The sequence below is a fragment of the Aquarana catesbeiana genome, linkage group LG11, assembly GCF_042186555.1.
Source record: "Aquarana catesbeiana isolate 2022-GZ linkage group LG11, ASM4218655v1, whole genome shotgun sequence".
NCBI classification, from domain to species: Eukaryota; Metazoa; Chordata; class Amphibia; order Anura; family Ranidae; genus Aquarana; species Aquarana catesbeiana.
Window position 1 is genome coordinate 117,399,316 of NC_133334.1, and position 17,641 is coordinate 117,416,956.

Genomic DNA, 17,641 nt, shown 5'->3' on the forward strand with positions numbered 1-17,641 from the left:
CATACCTGAAAAACAAACATGATAAAACATAATAACAATAACAATAACAATAAAACACTGCAGAATAGAATACAGTAAAAAAAGAGCAGAACAATAGAGAGAGAGAATAGAGAGAGAGAACAATAAAACGACAACTATTTTTTTTTATTTTATATATATTTTTTTTTTTTTTACACTTTTTTTGTAACTAACTTTTATAACTGTAACCGGTTCCAGGTTCGGGTCTCTCAAAATGCGATGGCATCTTGGGAGACCCTGTGAAAGTGTGCCTAGTCTGTGCAATGCTGTACCCTACGCTAATACTCAACTAGTGTATGGTAGCGTTCAAAACATTCACCAATGCAAAGACCAGGATTGTCAGGACAGAAGGGACAATAATAGCGGGTGTCACGCCTATATCCGCGTTTGCTGCAGACACAACATCTTTTTGGGGGGGGTTCGTTGGGTAGGGGTACTCGGGAGCACATAAAAATGCCTCTCATGCAGCCGACTGCATTTCGTTGGGGGATGTGAATGGGGGAAGTACGGGCGCTGCAGAAGTGGTGGGTTCCCAATTAGGATTGGCGAATGCAGCAGGAAGGGCACTATGGGCACGACGGGCCTGTGTTTGTCTCTTTGGTGGCAGCGGGACACTACTTGTGCTTGCCACCTCACTAGCTTGAACTGCACTTATGGGACTCGCCACGTCACCAAGTGTTACTGCAGTGCTGGTTTGACTACGACCGGGGTGTACTAGGCCGCTGGTGCTTGCCAGTTCAATAAAAAGCTTCCAAAAAAACTGTTAGCGATCGCAGGGATCAGGCCTGACTCTGCGAACGCTGCAGTTATGCGTTTAGTGTTTTGTAAGTGACAGTGATCGATCGATACTGCACTTGGGTGGGCTGGACTGGGCCGGGCGGAGGGGCAAAACGCAGGTGCTAGCAGGTATCTGGGTTGATCCCGCTAACACTGCGTTTTTGGGAACCCTAAACTGCTGGGGACGCTAGTATAGATCTGATCTGATCGGATCAGATATTGATCCGTTCAGATACTATACCACTAAAGGAGGCGTATGCTGCGTGCGTGGGTGTTAGCGGTACTGGAGCTAACCTGACGCTGCCTGGGGCCGGTGCTTGCTAGTTCACCAAAATGCTACCAAAAAAACTGTTAGCGATCGCAGGGATCAGGCCTGACTCTGCGAACGCTGCAGTTATGCGTTTAGTGCCTTGTAAGTGTCAGTGATCGATCGATACTGCACTTGGGTGGGCTGGGCCGGGCGGAGGGGCACAACGCAGGTGCTAGCAGGTATCTGGGCTGATCCCGCTAACACTGCGTTTTTGGGAACCCTAAACTGCTGGGGACGCTAGTATAGATCTGATCGGATCAGATATTGATCCGATCAGATACTATACCACTAAGGGAGGTGTACGGTGCGTGCGTGGGTGTTAGCGGTACTGGCGCTAACCTGACGCTGCCTGGTGCTTGCTTGCCAGTTCACCAAAATGCTACCAAAAAAACTGTTAGCGATCGCAGGGATCAGGCCTGACTCTGCGAACGCTGCAGTTATGCGTTTAGTGTTTTGTAAGTGACAGTGATCGATCGATACTGCACTTGGGTGGGCTGGGCGGAGGGGCAAAACGCAGGTGCTAGCGGGTATCTGGGCTGATCCCGCTAACACTGTGTTTTTGGGAACCCTAAACTGCTGGGGACGCTAGTATAGATCTGATCAGATCAGATATTGATCCGATCAGATACTATACCACTAAGGGAGGCGCATGCTGCGTGCGTGGGTGTTAGCGGTACTGGCGCTAATCTGACGCTGCCTGGGGCGACGCATATCACCGCCGGGCGATCAGGGGGCTAAACCTTTATTAGGTAATAAACGGCGGGTGCCCTGACACTATAAAAAATAAACGAACTAACCTGCGTCACCCGTAACGGTTATACGGTGATCAGTGGTGAAAGGGTTAACTAGGGGGCAATCAAGGGGTTAAAACATTTATTAGGTAGTATATGGGGGTCCCTGTCACTATAAAACGCTGACGGCGAACCTAAATATTTACCTCACTAACTAGCGTCACCAGCGACACTAATACAGCGATCAGAAAAATGATCGCTTAGCAACACTGGTGACAGGGGGTGATCAAGGGGTTAAAACTTTATTAGGGGGGGTTAGGGGGGTACCCTAGACCTAAAGGGGGGTAGTACTCACTGTCCCAACACTGCAACTGTCACAAACTGACACTATGCAGTAATCAGAAAAAAAAAAAAAAAAAAAAAAAAAAAACCTGCTGGTGTCAGTTTGTGACAGGGGGGGGGGGGGGGTGATTGGGGGGGGATCGGGGGGCGATCGGGGGGGGGGATCGGGGTGTTTTGTATGCCTGGCATGTTCTACTGTGTGTGTAGTGTGTTGTGCACTCACATTGATGTCTTCTCCCCTCGGCGCTGGAACGGAAAATACCGAGCCGAGGGGAGATGACATCATTTCCTTTGCTGCTGTTTAGCATACAGCAGCAAAGGAGTGTTCCCATTGGCCGGCGGCGATCGCGAGGGGGGGGCCACGAACGGATGGCCTCCCCCTCATCTCGGATCGCCGGGGAACAGAACGGGACCGCTTCGGGCACCGGGGGGGGGTCCGATCGGACCCCCCACCCGCGAGAGGCAAATCACGTACATGTACGTGATTTTGCCTGCCCGTGCCGCCTTGCCGACGTAAATCGGCGTTAGGCGGTCCTTAAGTGGTTAAAAAGGGAGCTGTGTGATGCGCTAATTCGCACATCACGCTCCCCCTACCGCAGCCAGTAACACAGAGCGGTGAATCGCTCTAGCTGCTCTGCATTGCAGTAAGTGAATACAGCCTCATGCATGTAATATTTAGTGGACAAAAGTTGTGGAAATAATTCGGACCATTATACTATCAATTTAAGTGGAACATAGACACGAGATGAGTCACTTGATCTAGCCACTATTGGGCAATGATCTCATCAGTTGGATTGCCATTGCCACCCAATGCCCCCTGTAGATGCGTGATACTGGCAGTATTTTGCCGCACTTCAGCATACAATGGGGGACATTCATCAAGCAAATTAGGGACACATTTAAACAGGCTGTCTGTCAGTTAACATACTATTTGATAGTTATGTTTAGTTGCAACCACTAGGCTTGTAATCATGACTGTAAACTGGGGCAGCTTTGCACAGGTCTGCAAGAAAATTAGCACTGGAGATAAGATTTTTCTCAAAATGAACATTTCACTGAAAACAGACTCACAATTAGAAAAAGGTCAGGGGCAAGTTATTCTATAGCAGTGCTAAGGGGAAATTTATGAATGTAGCTGCCCAAATTATCGCCTTGTTTTTTTTTTTTTTTTTTTACCTCTGAATGAATCTAAAAATGGCCTTGTTACTAGGGAAATGTTTTACTCATTTTGCGGCTAGTTATTGTGGATGCAAAAGCTAACAACATGGTATGATATTGTTCTATCCATTTAATATCGCTGCTATATGATATTTGGTACATTGTGTTGTACATGGAATTTTGGAGATTTTAGTTTAATACTTTGCTTCTCACAATTGCTTTGTATTATATGCACACCTCTGTTGTGTGGCAGAGGCTTACAGTGTGAAATAGGAACTGCTATCTGTGCCCAAACATCCAGAAACCAATGAGATACATATAACAGCTGCGAAACTCAGGGCACCATCTGTGCTATAGCATGCAGCTGTATGAAAATCTGTCACATTGAACCGTAAGGAGGCTGCAAATTGCCAAACATAAATAAGCATTTATATGTCATTTTCTCATAACCATTTGTTTTTTGGAATCTAAGTTACTAAATAGTCTCCTACTAAATATTGGCATTTGTAAAATGAGAATGCTAGCAATATAATAAAATCTTTGTTTCTCAACCCACATAAATTTATAGATGGGTATGACCCTTATCCTTGATGGCCCTACTGGAGTGGAGTATAGTTAGCTGCAATGTTTGTTTAGAAAAGGTGTGGTTTGTTCACCTATTTATTTTGTTGTTGTTCCCTTTTTTATGCTGTTTTTTTTTTTTTGTATTTTATTCAACTTTCTCTTTCAAAAGTAGAGGGGGGATGCAGGATTAGTATAGCACCATACAGCCTTGTTTAAAAAGGACATAATACAGTGTAACACCCATGCAAGTGCCATGTTTGCTCACATGGGGAGGCACAGATGTTTATGCACCCCCATGCAGGAAGGTCCATTCATGTAAGTTGGGATATAGCGGCTGCACAGACACAGCCACTGCTTTCAGTTTGACAGCCATGTGGGTGCATGGCCCTAAATACAGACCGTGAGCATGCGCACGGCTGTCAAAGTGAGAGCCACAGCTGTGTCTCTGCAGTGTGCCATTTGACATGCATTGGCCTGCCTGCACGGGGATGCACAAACATCTGTGCATTTTCGTGCGAGCAAACACGCCACTTGCATGGGTGTACATTGTAGTACGTTCTTTTGAAGAACACCTTATGGTGGCAGACATGGCTATTCATAATACAAGCTTCTTCCTCCATATAGATCTGTCAGTTTTGTGCCAGTGTAACCAGTTTTTATTAACTTTTTCAGGTTTTTCAGCTATTCAGGACTGCTTATCTGTCCAAAGCCATATGGCTTCCTAATTTTCCAGCCTGTTGGCTGTGGGGCAAACTGTCACAAATCTGTCAGATCAAGAAGTTGGATAAGCTTATTCACTTTACAGTTTCTTTATAAGGAACAAATTGCATGATCACCTTGAAGTGGCATCAGTCTAACACTCTTGAAAACTATAGATAAAGATAAACATTTGTTTTTCTACCAGTTTGTGGTATTTTGTTTCCAGCTTTGATGCTCTCTTGATCATGTTTTGCATTCAAAAAATTGTTTTGGCCACATTTATCTTGACACAGACAAAGGTCTATAAATGTTAAAGTAGATCTAAGCCCACTTATTAAAATCTTATATAAACTTTAACATATTTATGTAATTTTAAAAGTTATTTGTTAAATGGGCATAGTTTATCAAAATAATGCCTTGTGATTCTTCAATGAAGGCTATTATTCAGGCACTTTGTGTCATGGCATGACAGCTGTCTTTTAACTCTGATGCTACTTTTTCACTCTGTCACATGTTGCCCCTGGTAAGGACTACAGGTTGGCCATACCTACACACATTCTGCAGGCATGGTCCACGGTTGTCCAAGGCATTGTCCAAGGTATGTAAAAAGGAAGTTGCTAAAAGAGGAACCACAATCATTAAATGAAAAGGGAAAAAAAAACAATCTTGACAGTCAGAGGTATTTGTAGTCATTACCCAATCAGTTCTGCTTCTGTGTTTTCTGCATTTATAATACATGGAGTATCCAGTAAGAACAGTGACATTTTCTAGGCCTCATTTTAGTTGATGGGTAGAGCTGTGAACTGGGGTTCAAAGGTTTTGTTGCAGCAGTCCCCAAGAGAGCTGGAAGCTTCCACTCAAGATTTCAGAATGAATATGTATTTAGTTTAATAACGCAATTGCCAAATGCAGGAACATTCATGGGTGGTCACTGCTGTAGTCTTTTAGTAGAGAGCAGAGCAAATGCTAGTGAAGGTATTGGAAATGTTGCAAGAGTTTAATGTCCTAGTATCTGCGGTGGTACCCTTATTGTAAAGATGAGTAAAATAATTAAGTAAAGACTATGAGGAGCATGTTTTGATTGGGAGGGCTAAATGTAAAGAACAAATGTATTGTAATTTTTTGTGTACTGTTCGGTACTGCTAATTTCTTAAAAAAGGTAAACGTATAGTCTTAGTAATTTGGGTTTTTAAGTGCTAATTCTAAAGAGCAGAAATAAAATGTACTTTGTTAGTCAGGTCAGTGCAAGACAATCTCTGATTGTTGGTTACTGCGCTTAAGAATTAGCATTTAGGAATGAGTGTATCTAAAGCCAATACTTTTTTTTTTTTTTTTTTTTTTTTAGTTTGTACAGTGTGGTGAGGGGATCCCCGTCAGGTCTTTATTGTTGTCTGTGTCCCAGTTAGGGAAATTTTAGTCTTCTTTTTTTTTTTTTTTTTTATTTTTTTTTTTTTACTCCTAGTGACCAAAATTGCCAAGACTGAAGGATCAGGTACATTTAAAGCTCAGCTTCAGGCAGAAACTTTTTTACCTGTTATTGCTCGTGCTTTCCTACCTTAAGCAGATATGTACTTCATTTCTTTCCTGAGTCTTTAAGCGAAGAGAAAATGAATGTGCATTGTTTTTGAATCACAGGCTTCATTCCCTGTGATTCCGCTTTGTAAGACCGGTGACTGCTATGTCCTTTATTGTCCCAGCCACCAATCTTGTAACTTTCCCTCTGTAGTTCTGTTTTAGCAAGCGGGGATGTGACTGCAGCCCTGCTCGCTGAAGTGATCTGAACTGCCTACTGCTGATGCATCTTCCAATGACAGGCCTGACACACACACACACACACACACACACACACCCACACCCACACCCACACCTACACACCTGCAACCTCCATTTCCCTAGGCATTGCGGGAAATGTAGTGCGGTTTCCCTGCATGGATGTGACGTTCAGACATCAGAAAGTCCTCCTTCCGGGGGGGCCCAGAAGTAACAGAGTTCTGAGGGACATGATGACATAACAGAAAATGACAGAAAATTGGCTGTTGCATATAAAGTGAGTAATTTTTATTAACACTTTTTAGTGATTAATAGAGCCTAGGGTGAAGGATCTGGAAATGCAAAGGCAGCAGGATCCTGGAGTTCCTCTTTAAGACTTTGAGTTGTCATAACAATGGGAATAGAGAGGAAATCTTCCAATGAGTACATGTGTTCAGTGAAGACTAAGTGGGCATATTACTTTATTAATCTCCCCAATTGGGATAAAGATGGCATAAAGGAAAAAAAAACCTAATAGACTTTTTACCACTCCCTATTCTTTTGAAAATAATAAAAATACAAAAAAAAACTCAAAAGTTTTGGCTTTAGCTATACTTAAGTGTATGTTAACCCTAACAATTAATTTGGCTCCCCCCGATCTGTTTAATATACCAACGAAAGACTGTTGTGTTATCTGCTAAGAGCCAAAAGTACTTGTTTTCCTGGCAGTCTTGTGAGCTATTAACGGCTGTGCTGCTGTCTAGCTATGCATTTCTAAAATTCTTCATTGTATAGTGTGCATGGTATTTCAGTATTGCTTTACCACTTCACCTTATCTACTTCCTTTTTTTGTATTTTATTTAAATAATTTACTCTACCTAACTTTTGTATCCCTGTATACCCAATTATAAAAACTAGTGTCCACAAAATGTGTAAGTGCCGAGTGTTTGGTTTTATAAAAATGTGCTTGCATATGTGTTATTGCTTCACAATCATTTGGATAATTCTAATATACCTAAAGGAGTTTCTTGGAAGGTGGTTTGAGTTAAGCTCCTGCTCTTGTTGCACCCTTGTATCCTTGGTGCTCCCTCGTCTTCATTAGTTTTGGAATGCAGCTTCCCTTTAAAACTCCTTGGTGGACTTTCTACAGTCAAACATCTTTTTGCTGCACTTGCTCTCACTGCTCTTTGTTTAGGTAGTCTACTCACTTCTGTCTCTATTTCTTTCTTTCTTCGTTTCAGACAGTTACAAACTAAAGCAAACTTCGAAATTCTCCGAAAGAGGTAGTTGAACTTGCTCGCTTGTGGCACTAGTTTGCCATTTTCCCAACTTTGCCCGTGTTCCTGGCGCTGAAGCTTAGCATGTTTTGTCTTCTTTCAACCATGCCAGCGGCCATTAATGTGGTGTCTGTAAACTTGTGCCATCTGTCCATCATGCCCCCATTTAATTAATATATTAATCTCCTTCTTGCCTGGCGCACTGGTTCTGTATAATATGCACATGGTTACTGTGTGTGTAGTAGGATCATGTCATTTGATGGTAGCTTTCAGTTATATCTTGTGAATGCTACATCACATGATAAAATGGCATATTCCATCTTAAAGTGGACCTTGAAGCTAGTTTACAATTCTGTATGAATCAATTCGTGACATGTCACAATATACAGCAACATTACAGTTTTCCTATAAAGTTGCATTTTATCATTAAAAAGCAGCATCTCAGTCCAGGAAGCAGATGCTGACACTGGATGATGCCTAGAAAGTCTGTCCTTCTGATAAAAGTATCTGAAGGTATTGTCGAGGAGTACTGTGATCTCAGCAAGAGCTAATAAGTAACTAAGTGTTCTGCATCATTTAGCATGAAAAAATAAACCTCATGCTAGGTCCACTTTAAACATTGGTTTGTTTTATTCATTAGTCAGATTTTTTTTTAGTAATTGTGCCATTCTCCCTTTTGTGCTACTTTTACAGAGCCATAATAACTTTAAGCACCTTTTCAAGGAGTAAAACATTTGTCAAAAGCTTTTCAGAAATGTTCAGAGAGGATAAATCCTAACAAAGCCATCAAATGTCTTCATTTAGAACAGCTCTGCTAATAGTGTGAAAATCACTTTGTATTTTATGCTGCAGGCTTTTTTGTAAAGTATCATGGTGCATCATAATAACTTGGGAAATTTAGTGTTTCTTTTTCGTATCCATTTTGGGACACAGGAAGTCATTTACTCTCTAGTTACACTGCTGCCTACTGGAGAATTGGACACTGGGGAAAAAAAATGTAGGCCAGCCAAGAACAACCACTCCCACTCTCAGCATCCCTCAGTTTTATTATGCTGAATCTCTCCAGTCCTTGATGGGGTGAACCTGCCTTTTGAGAAGTTACAATGTTCTGCCATCACTCTAAACTCAGATTATGTATAATACACACCACTTTAAAACTTGAGGATCAGCCTGTAGCCACCAATAGTGCAGTCCCCAGGCTAGGATTCTTTATAGCTCCTAAGACTGCTAAAATCTTTCTAGTTAACCTGCTGTTCAGTCGTCTTTAATAAAGACTTAAAATGTAGTGACAAGATGTTTGTACCTCCCAAGCATCCTTTACTGTTTCAGGGGGACTTTTTTTAAAAGTGGGCTGCACCTCCTATGGATTTAGCAGTATCCTGTCTACCATCCCAGTGGAGGATGCACCTGTCTTTAAGGACCCCATCAACAACTACTAGAGGTCCATTCTAGAGCTCTGTTCTCCCCGGCAGGTCTTGCACTGCAATTGGTTTTAGCTGTGACCTCGATATCCAAATCCTGACTGGTCTAAGGTTATTAGAAGGGACTTGATTACCATGGCAATTGATCCTTTGGTCAAAGAACATTAAACACTCATGCCTGCAGGTTTGAGCTACAGCATGGACAAGGTGGTTGCAGGTCTCTCATCTATTTCCCATTTGAGTGTTAGACAGAGTCCTTTCTCATGTTCCCTAACTGAAGTGTTGGAACGTTGAGCCGATATTAAAAAAGCACTTGTTTCACATAGCCTTTGAGGGATAGTACCTCGTTGAGTCTGCCTTGGATGCTCTCATCAAGGATGCAGCAGATGGCAAGAGTACTCCATTTTCCTCAGCCAAAGAATCCTAAGGCTCAATCTGGGAAGAATCACCCTTCACTGAAGGTTAAGAGAAGTCCTTTTCATTACTCCTCAATCTCCAATTCCAGACCCATGTCCAGCACCCGTATGCCCATAAACCTTGTAATTCCAAGGCCTCCAAAGCCCTCAGTTAATTTGTTTTCGACACTAGGGTGTGCCCCCACTTTCTCATTTGGGGGGTGGGGTCTGAGATGCTTGGGAGCAGGAGGTAGTTTCCAGGGGCAACAAGCTAGTGTTTTGCTGTTAGCCCTCTCCCTTATTCATTGCTTTCAACCTGCCAATGTCAGTGCACCAATTGGCAGTCTCCAAGCTGAACAGGGGCATCCGCCTTATCTTGGATCTTCAGCCCTGAAAGTCGCCATTCAGGCCCAGAAATTCTGCATTGAATCCACCAGGTCTTACACTCCTGTTGTGGTATAGCTAGACGAACGTCTGCTGAGAAAACTGAATAGTTTCTGATGGGCAATATAGCCCTGACCTTGCAGAGGTTTGTGTGCATCCTGATTCTTCAGAAATCTATGCTGGAACAGACTCATCACTTGGAATACCTAGGTTTAGTTCTAGACACAGCTCATGCCAGTGTTTTTTTGTTTTTTTTTCTTCGTATATTTTGGAAGATTCTCATTATGAAAATCAGCCTATTGGGCCAAGGAAGAATCCAGGGCCCCTTGCCAATGCAGGGAACTTTGGAGAAATCTTGTCTCCTGATCAACATCCTGGAACTTGAGTCAATTTTTGTTTTTGCCTGCAGCTCTGGACCTCCCAGCTGGAGGGTCATACTAGCTGAATTTAGTTGGACAATGCCACAGTAGTGGCATATATCAACCATCAACAAGGATGGGAGAAGTCTCACCATGGCAAAGAGGGCTAGAGCATATCCTGTCCTGGAACCTTGTTATCAATCTGTCAGCTATTTACATCCCAAATGTGTGGCAATTGGCACTTGTAGAACTGGTCTCTGTACTTCAAGGTGTTCAGACCTGTCTCACAGGTAGGGGACACCACATGTGGACCTCCTTGCCTCCAAGTTTAACAAACTGCACAGGTTTGTCTCTAGCTACAGGGATCGTCTAGTGCAGGGGTATGCAATTAGCGGACCTCCAGCTGTTGCAAAACTACAAGTCCTATCATGCCTCTGCCTCTGGGTGTCATGCTTGTGGCTGTCAGAGTCTTGCTATGCCTCATGGGACTTGTAGTTCTGCAACAGCTAGAGGTCCGCTAATTGCATATCCCTGATCTAGTGGATGCTCTGGTGACTCAGTGGGATCAGTGTACACTTATCTGTGCCTTTCCTCACCTTAAAACTCCTTCCACATTTGCTTTGCAGGATCAAGGAAGGCATTTCAGTGATCCTCAAAGTTCCAGATGTGTCTGGTACTCCTAATGGATAAAACTCCCAGCAGATGCTCCACGGATGGGCTCTTCTAGATCGACAAGATCTTCTATCTCATGGATCTATTTACCATTCTGCTTCATGGTTGTTGGCTTTAACAGCAAGACTGTTGAAGTATAGATTCTGAGGGATAGAGGCATTTTTTGAATAATTTTTTTTCTACGCTGCTAAGAGCTAGAAAGTCTACTTCCTGCAAAGTTGATCATCACACATGGAAAGCATACTTTGGTGTAAGGTGAGTGAATTTCCACCAAGGCAAATCTTTGTTTTTTTTGTTTTTTTTTTAACAAATGGTTCTGGATCAGGATTTGGCCCTCAGCACTGTTAAGAGTCAGGTCTCTACTCTTATCTTATTTCAGAGATTGCTTGGGGTGTCTTGCGTGTAGTGGGATCTGATTTTGGAACTCTCTGCACTTCAGAAACCACACTTTGAACCTGTTAGGGATATTCCCCTTTCCACACTTCACAAGGTTGCTTTTCTTGATTCTATCACCTTTGCAAGGATAGTGTCTGAGCTTAGAACCTTATTCTCTTTTTCTTTTCTGGTCTTGCGTGCGGGTAAGGTAGTGTCGAGGTCCAGAACTTTTAGGACATCATTCTTCTGTCCCTCTGTCTGGAACCAGTTCAATAGAAAGATCTCCCTACATTGCCAGGATGTAGCTCAGGCTTTGAGGGTTTATCTCGCAGCCACTGCTTCTTTCAGGAAAAACTTGCTCTCTTGAAGTTTAGGCCTCATCTAATTGCCAGCTTTTGGCATAAGGTCCTTCAGGTGGCTTTGTGGTGCAGGTAGTCCCCAGTTTTTTCTGTAGGCCTGTTAGCATTTTCTTTAGTGTTGCCCACCTTTCAGTGTAATGGCTTTTGGATGTCCCAACAGTATATGACTTCTTGTGCCAGTGTCCAATATTTAATAGGAAACAATAAAGCCTGACAGTATATCATGGAATCCTGTGTCCCTCAATGGACTTTACAAAGATTTTAATGGTTCAAACCTCCTATTTTCAGGAAATAGAATTACACAATACAGTAAAGTAACCCTTTTGCATCAAAGCATCAAGTCCCATGTATGTTATGTTCAAATGTACAGTAATGAATTTCTGCACTTTAGTGTTTTTAAACCATAATGCTTACTTTTTTCCTAGTACTTCTGTTGCTTTTTATATGTTTTCAAAATAACTGTTATTTTGAAAACAACCTTTGTCAGGCCCCTTTCACACTTATACGACTTGTCCCACAATTTTGTACTGCAAAATCGTATGACAAGTCATTCTCCATGATTTTCAATGACTACCATTCATATTGGCACAACTTTAAGTCGTACCGACTTGAAAGTAGTCCCTGCACTACTTTGGTCCAACTTCTATGCGAGTTGTACTCCATAGACCTCAATGTTAAACCCTCAAGTAGCATGCAAATCGTGCCTGAATAATATAGACACGATTTTGGTACGACTTTGTAAGCACAAGCCTGGCTCGCTGATCGGGAAAGGAAAACTTTTTTTCCTTTCGCGATGAGCGACAGGCAGGGCTGACAGCTGTCTGGTATGAATCCTGAGGGGGAACGCCGCGCCAAGTTTTAAATGAAAAAAACGGCGTGGGTTCCCCCCAGGAGCATACCAGGCCCTTAGGTCTGGTATGGATCAAAGGGGAACCCCCTACGCCAAAAAATCGGCGTGGGGTCCCCCCCAAAATCCATACCAGACCCTTATCCGAGCACGCAGCCCAGCCGGTCAGGAATGGGGGTGGGGACGAGTGAGTGCCCCCCCCCCCCCGGACCGTACCAGGCTGCATGCCCTCAACATGAGGGGTGGGTGCTTTGGGGCATGGGGGGCACCCTGCGGGGCCCCCCCACCCCAAAGCAACTTGTCCCCGTGTTGATGAGGACAACAACCCTGGCCGTTGGTTGTCGGGGTCTGCGGGCGGGGGGCTTATCTGAATCCCGGAGCCCCCTTTAATAAGGGGGCCCCCCACCCTATGTGAGTATGGGGTACATGGTACCCCTACCCATTCACCTAGGGAAAAAGGTGTCAATTAAAAAAAACAGTACACAGGTTTTTAAAGTAATTTATTAGGCAGCTCCGGGTCTTCTTCCGACTTCGGGGGTCCTCTTCCGACTTCGGGGGTCTCTCCGGCGTCTCCTCCCGGTGTCCTGATCTTCTGCCGGCTCCTCCGCTATCTTCTGCAGCTCAATTGCTAGCGGTGGCCCGGACTTCTGCCTTCCTCTTTTCTTCCAGAGATGTTGACACGACGCTCTCTCCAGCTGGAATGGTCTCTGAACGCTCCGCAATGGACTTATATAGGCGTTGACCCCGCCCCCTTATGAGGTCCCAGCATGCCCAGGGACTGTGACGGCATAAGGGGGCGGGGTCACCGCCTATATAAGTCCGTTGCGGAGCGTTCAGAGACCAGTGCAGCTGGAGAGAGCGTTGTGTCAACATCTCTGGAAGAGAAGAGGGAAGAAGACTATCCAGAAGTCCGAGCCACCGCTGACAAAAGAGCGGCATAAGATAGCGGTGGAGCCGGCAGAAGATGCGGACACTGGGAGAAGACGCCGGAGAGACCCCCAAAGTCGGAAGAAGACCCCGGAGCTGCCTAATAAATTACTTTAAAACCTGTGTACTCTGTTTCTTATTGACACTTTTTTCCCTAGGTGAATGGGTAGGGGTACCATGTACCCCATACTCGTTCACATAGGGTGGGGGGCCGGGATCTGGGGGCCCCCTTATTAAAGGGGGCTCCCGGATTCCGATAAGCCCCCCACCCGCAGACCCCGACAACCAACGGCCAGGGTTGTCGGGAAGAGGCCCTTGTCCTCATCAACATGGGGACAAGGTGCCTTGGGGTGGGGGGGTCCGCAGGGCGCCCCCATGCCCCAAAGCACCCACCCCCCCATGTTGAGGGCATACGGTCCAGGGGGGGGGGGGGGGGGGGGGCGCTCGCTCGTCCCCACCCCCGTTCTTGATCGGCCGGGCTGCGTGCTCGGATAAGGGTCTGGTATGGATTTTGGGGGGACCCCCACGCCGATTTTTCAGCAAATGTGGCAAAGTCGTACAAAGTAGCACTGCTTCCAAATCGCGGCCGTGAAATTGCGGTAACATCGCGCGACTTTGAAGTTGTATAAGTGTGAAAGGGGCCTTAAGGGTTGCTTTCACACTGCTCCACTGAAAAAAAAAAACACGGTAAAAGTGCTTATGTGTTTTTTTTTTTTTTGTTTTTTTTTTGTGTGCGTTTTTCTGGACTCCTGACTCCAATCATGCAGCTGTAAAAACGTGGACATGTGACTCAAAAAAAGCACCAAAAAAAAAACAGCAGTTTGGTGCTTTTTCTATTAAAATCATTGGGAGATCAGTTCTTGGTGCATTTTTGAAAGTGCACCAAAGATGTAGCATGTGGGACTTTGAAAAACACACTGCACTCGTGGCGCACTGGTGTGAAGTGTTCCATAGACTTTAAAGGGTTATATTTTTCATGCATTTTTCTTCCACTTCAAACACATCAAAATGGATCAGTGTGAAAGAGCCCTTATAGTGTGTTTTTATATTTACAGTATATAGTATTTAGTTTAAATCTACAGTGTTACTTATTCTGTTTTCCACATTTATCTGCCCTTGCCTGTCGGGCATCCTCCACAAACATGTCCTTGCCCCAGTAACTTATTTGTTTTACTTCTAAAGCAATCCCCAGAGTAAATTTCTTGTGAGTCACACACATGGAAAAAGAAACCACTTAGAGGTTAACAAAGTTTACAGGTTGAATGTCAAGCTATGGAGTGTTTGTAATTGAGCATCAGATGCATCTAGAAAATAAATGTATAAAAAAAGAAAATCTAAAGAATACCAAAGGTGTCAATAATAAACGAAAAGAAAAAAGTTGGCTTATAGTCCTATGTAGCCTCGGACTCCAGAGAAAAATATAAAGGACATTAGCGTGAAAGATTCTTTATTATCAAAAGCCAGAGTTATAGTAATGCTACACAATTGTTTTTGTCATATAGATCACTTTTTTTCCCAGCACAGGAGTTCTATTCTAAATTAAGTAGTTTTAAATTAATTAGTGACCAAGATCTGTTTATAGATGGTCATAGACCTCACTGTTTTTTTCATGGATCAAGCGATTATCCTCCTATCTCTGATCAGCAAAGAAAAAGCTTGACATTTCTCACTATGTTGATGAATTTTGGTCAAAGCTCTGTTTATTATGCCATTAAAAAAGCTGGTTCAATTGGTTTCAAGGCACACGTTTGCCTCTGTGGATATAAATATACAAACTTGGTGCTCCCAGGTATGCATGTGTATGTATGAAGTAATGTAAAAGGAAAAAAATTGGAGTTTTTGGTTTGAGCCAGCATGTCCAGCCACCCACTGTGACTCGATTTGCCATATTTGTAGCATGTAAAGAGTTGAAGCACTCTTTGGAAAGTAGACTTACTTGTGAAGTCTGCAAGGCATTTAGAATTCTCTCATTCTAAATGCATAATTTGGTGTTTTAGCTTTTAGTAATCTGGTTTGTAGTTCTAGCATTTTTACACATTAAAGGCTGTTTACCTTTTTTAAAAAAAAAAATTGCACAGTTAAGAAAAAAGTGCATTTTTTTCCCCCAAGGAGCCTGCAGAGCATTGCACCCTCGATCAACAGATTGCAGATGCAATGCCAGGCTTTTGCAGACTCTCAGGATAGCTGTCTTCTCTGATAGGGGCAGGCAGTTAAACAAGAGCAGGAAGATCAATGAACTACAAGGACACTCACCAGTGTCCTCGTAGTTCATTGCGAATGACAAGTGGTACTTTTCACTCAGGAAACTGAGTGAATAATGCGGTTGTGTGGGCGGAGCCTCACAAAGCTGCGCTGTTTTCAAATTGTGACAGCGGGCATGGGGAGAAGATCCCCATTAATGCCTGATATGCCTGGCACTTAACAATCTCCCAGCAATGAAATTACTGCCATAAAACAATTCTTTATTGCTTACAATAAAGGTGATTGTTGTCCTTCACAGCCTAAAGAAAATAGAATATACTAAGTTACTATTTTTGATCTGTTTGGGTGTAATTATAGTTTCCAGCTAAGAAAAAATGAGCGGTAATGGCTAAGGTGCACACTGGGTGGTCTGTTCTTAGTAATGTATAGTATACATAAGGATTGATTTTAATATGTTAAAAGCTTGCAATCTGTGATTCTCACTCTCACTCTCATTCCCAGTCCCATCCAGGCTTTGCTACTTCGTGTTAACCCCTCTTTAGCTGAAATGATTAGAAATGTTTTGTTAGCGTTTCAGCTTTTTCATTGCCTGTTTGCTTTATTAATGTGCTCTAAATGTTGTCTTTGACCAGTTTTACTCTTTTTTTGCGTTCTCTTTTACTTTACTTCCTTTTTTCCCCTCTCAGTCTGTGGAAAGAGATACAAGAACAGGCCTGGTTTGAGCTATCACTATGCACATTCTCATTTGGTTGATGAAGAGGGTGCAGGAGCAGAGGACAAGGAGGATTCCCAGCCACCTACCCCTATTATGCATAGAACTGAGGAGCAGAAGTGTAAGTTTTGATCTCAAGTCATTTGTTTATATACTTTTGTTGTTTGTCTGCACTGCTACTCATCCAAACATATTGTTTTGTTATCTTGAAAGTATGCTTGATTATTCATGTATACATTTCTGATGTGTACCTTTTAAATCAATACATCATGAGATGTCTAACAATGATTCAATAGCGGTGTGACTGCACCAAAAAAATATTAAATATAATAAAAACATGCCCTCAGAAACAAATGACAAAGGAATCCATAAAAGTGCTTGCGCAAAAAATTGGACCAATTATGTATCATAAGACAGCCCTCAAATTTTCCACTTGCATTCTGCAAGTGGAAAATGAGGGCTGGCGAGGATGGGCTGCCTGGGGCGGGGGGGGGGGGGGGGGGTGAGCAGGAGGATTGAATGGGAGTCCTATTCCCAGTGATCGCGGAGGGGAAGAGAGCCGGCCAGATGATCCGAGCGCAAGGAACATCACTGTAACAGCTTTCATTTCAATTGCTGTGTGTTCCCTGCACTCGCTGTCACATACAACCACGCCTCCTGGTCCTGGAACTTTGATGTACAGATCACCCGTCCAGTTCGGGGACGTGTATCAAAGTTCCCCGGCCAGGAGGCGGGGCTGTATGTGACAACGAGCGGTGGAAACACACAGCATTTGAAATGAAAGCTGTTCCAGTGATGTTCCTCAGCGCTCTGATCATCCGGCCTGCAATCCTCTTCCTCTCCTCTCTTCCCCTGCACAGGCAGGCTGCATTGGTGGGCATGGGCAGGCTGCATTGGTGGGCATGGGCAGGCTGCATTGGTGGGCATGGGCAGGCTGCATCGATGGGCAGGCGAAGCAGCAGCATTGATGGATCCATTAAAGTGCTTGTGCATAAAGTATGAACTAAATAATACATGTAACAGTAATAGTCCTTATCACAAAAACTATGAAGAGTGGTTGCAGATGGAATGGACTCCAAAGGGGGAAAAAAATAGTTTATAAATGGATGCAGAGGTGTCACCAGAGAAGGGAAATGCAAAAGATGTCCAAACTCCCAAAGAGAAAGGGGTCACGCTACCCTAGTGTAGCAAATGAGCGGTTTACCAGAAGCTTTTGACCCCAATAAGGTGGTCAAAACACACCTTGGCAGAAATAATCATCCGTTAACCTTCTCCAATCCTGGTCACTCATTCCTTAAAAGGAGCCTCTTAATATTATTGTTTGTCCAAATACATGGTATTTAGACCAGCCTGGCAGTCTCCC

The 17,641-nt window shown here is 43.6% G+C and overlaps 1 protein-coding gene across 2 annotated transcripts in view; it reads left to right on the forward strand.

Moving 5' to 3' along the window:
• DPF2 (double PHD fingers 2) overlaps positions 1 to 17,641 on the forward strand; it is an 86,516-nt gene that overhangs the window by 44,453 nt on the left and 24,422 nt on the right. The window contains exons 7-8 of one of the 2 annotated variants that reach the window (XM_073604939.1): positions 7,590 to 7,631; positions 16,253 to 16,399. In XM_073604939.1, coding sequence (XP_073461040.1) covers positions 7,590 to 7,631; positions 16,253 to 16,399 — 189 coding nt within the window. The remainder of the gene's footprint in view (positions 1 to 7,589; positions 7,632 to 16,252; positions 16,400 to 17,641) is intronic. The other variant, XM_073604940.1, reaches the window with a different exon arrangement.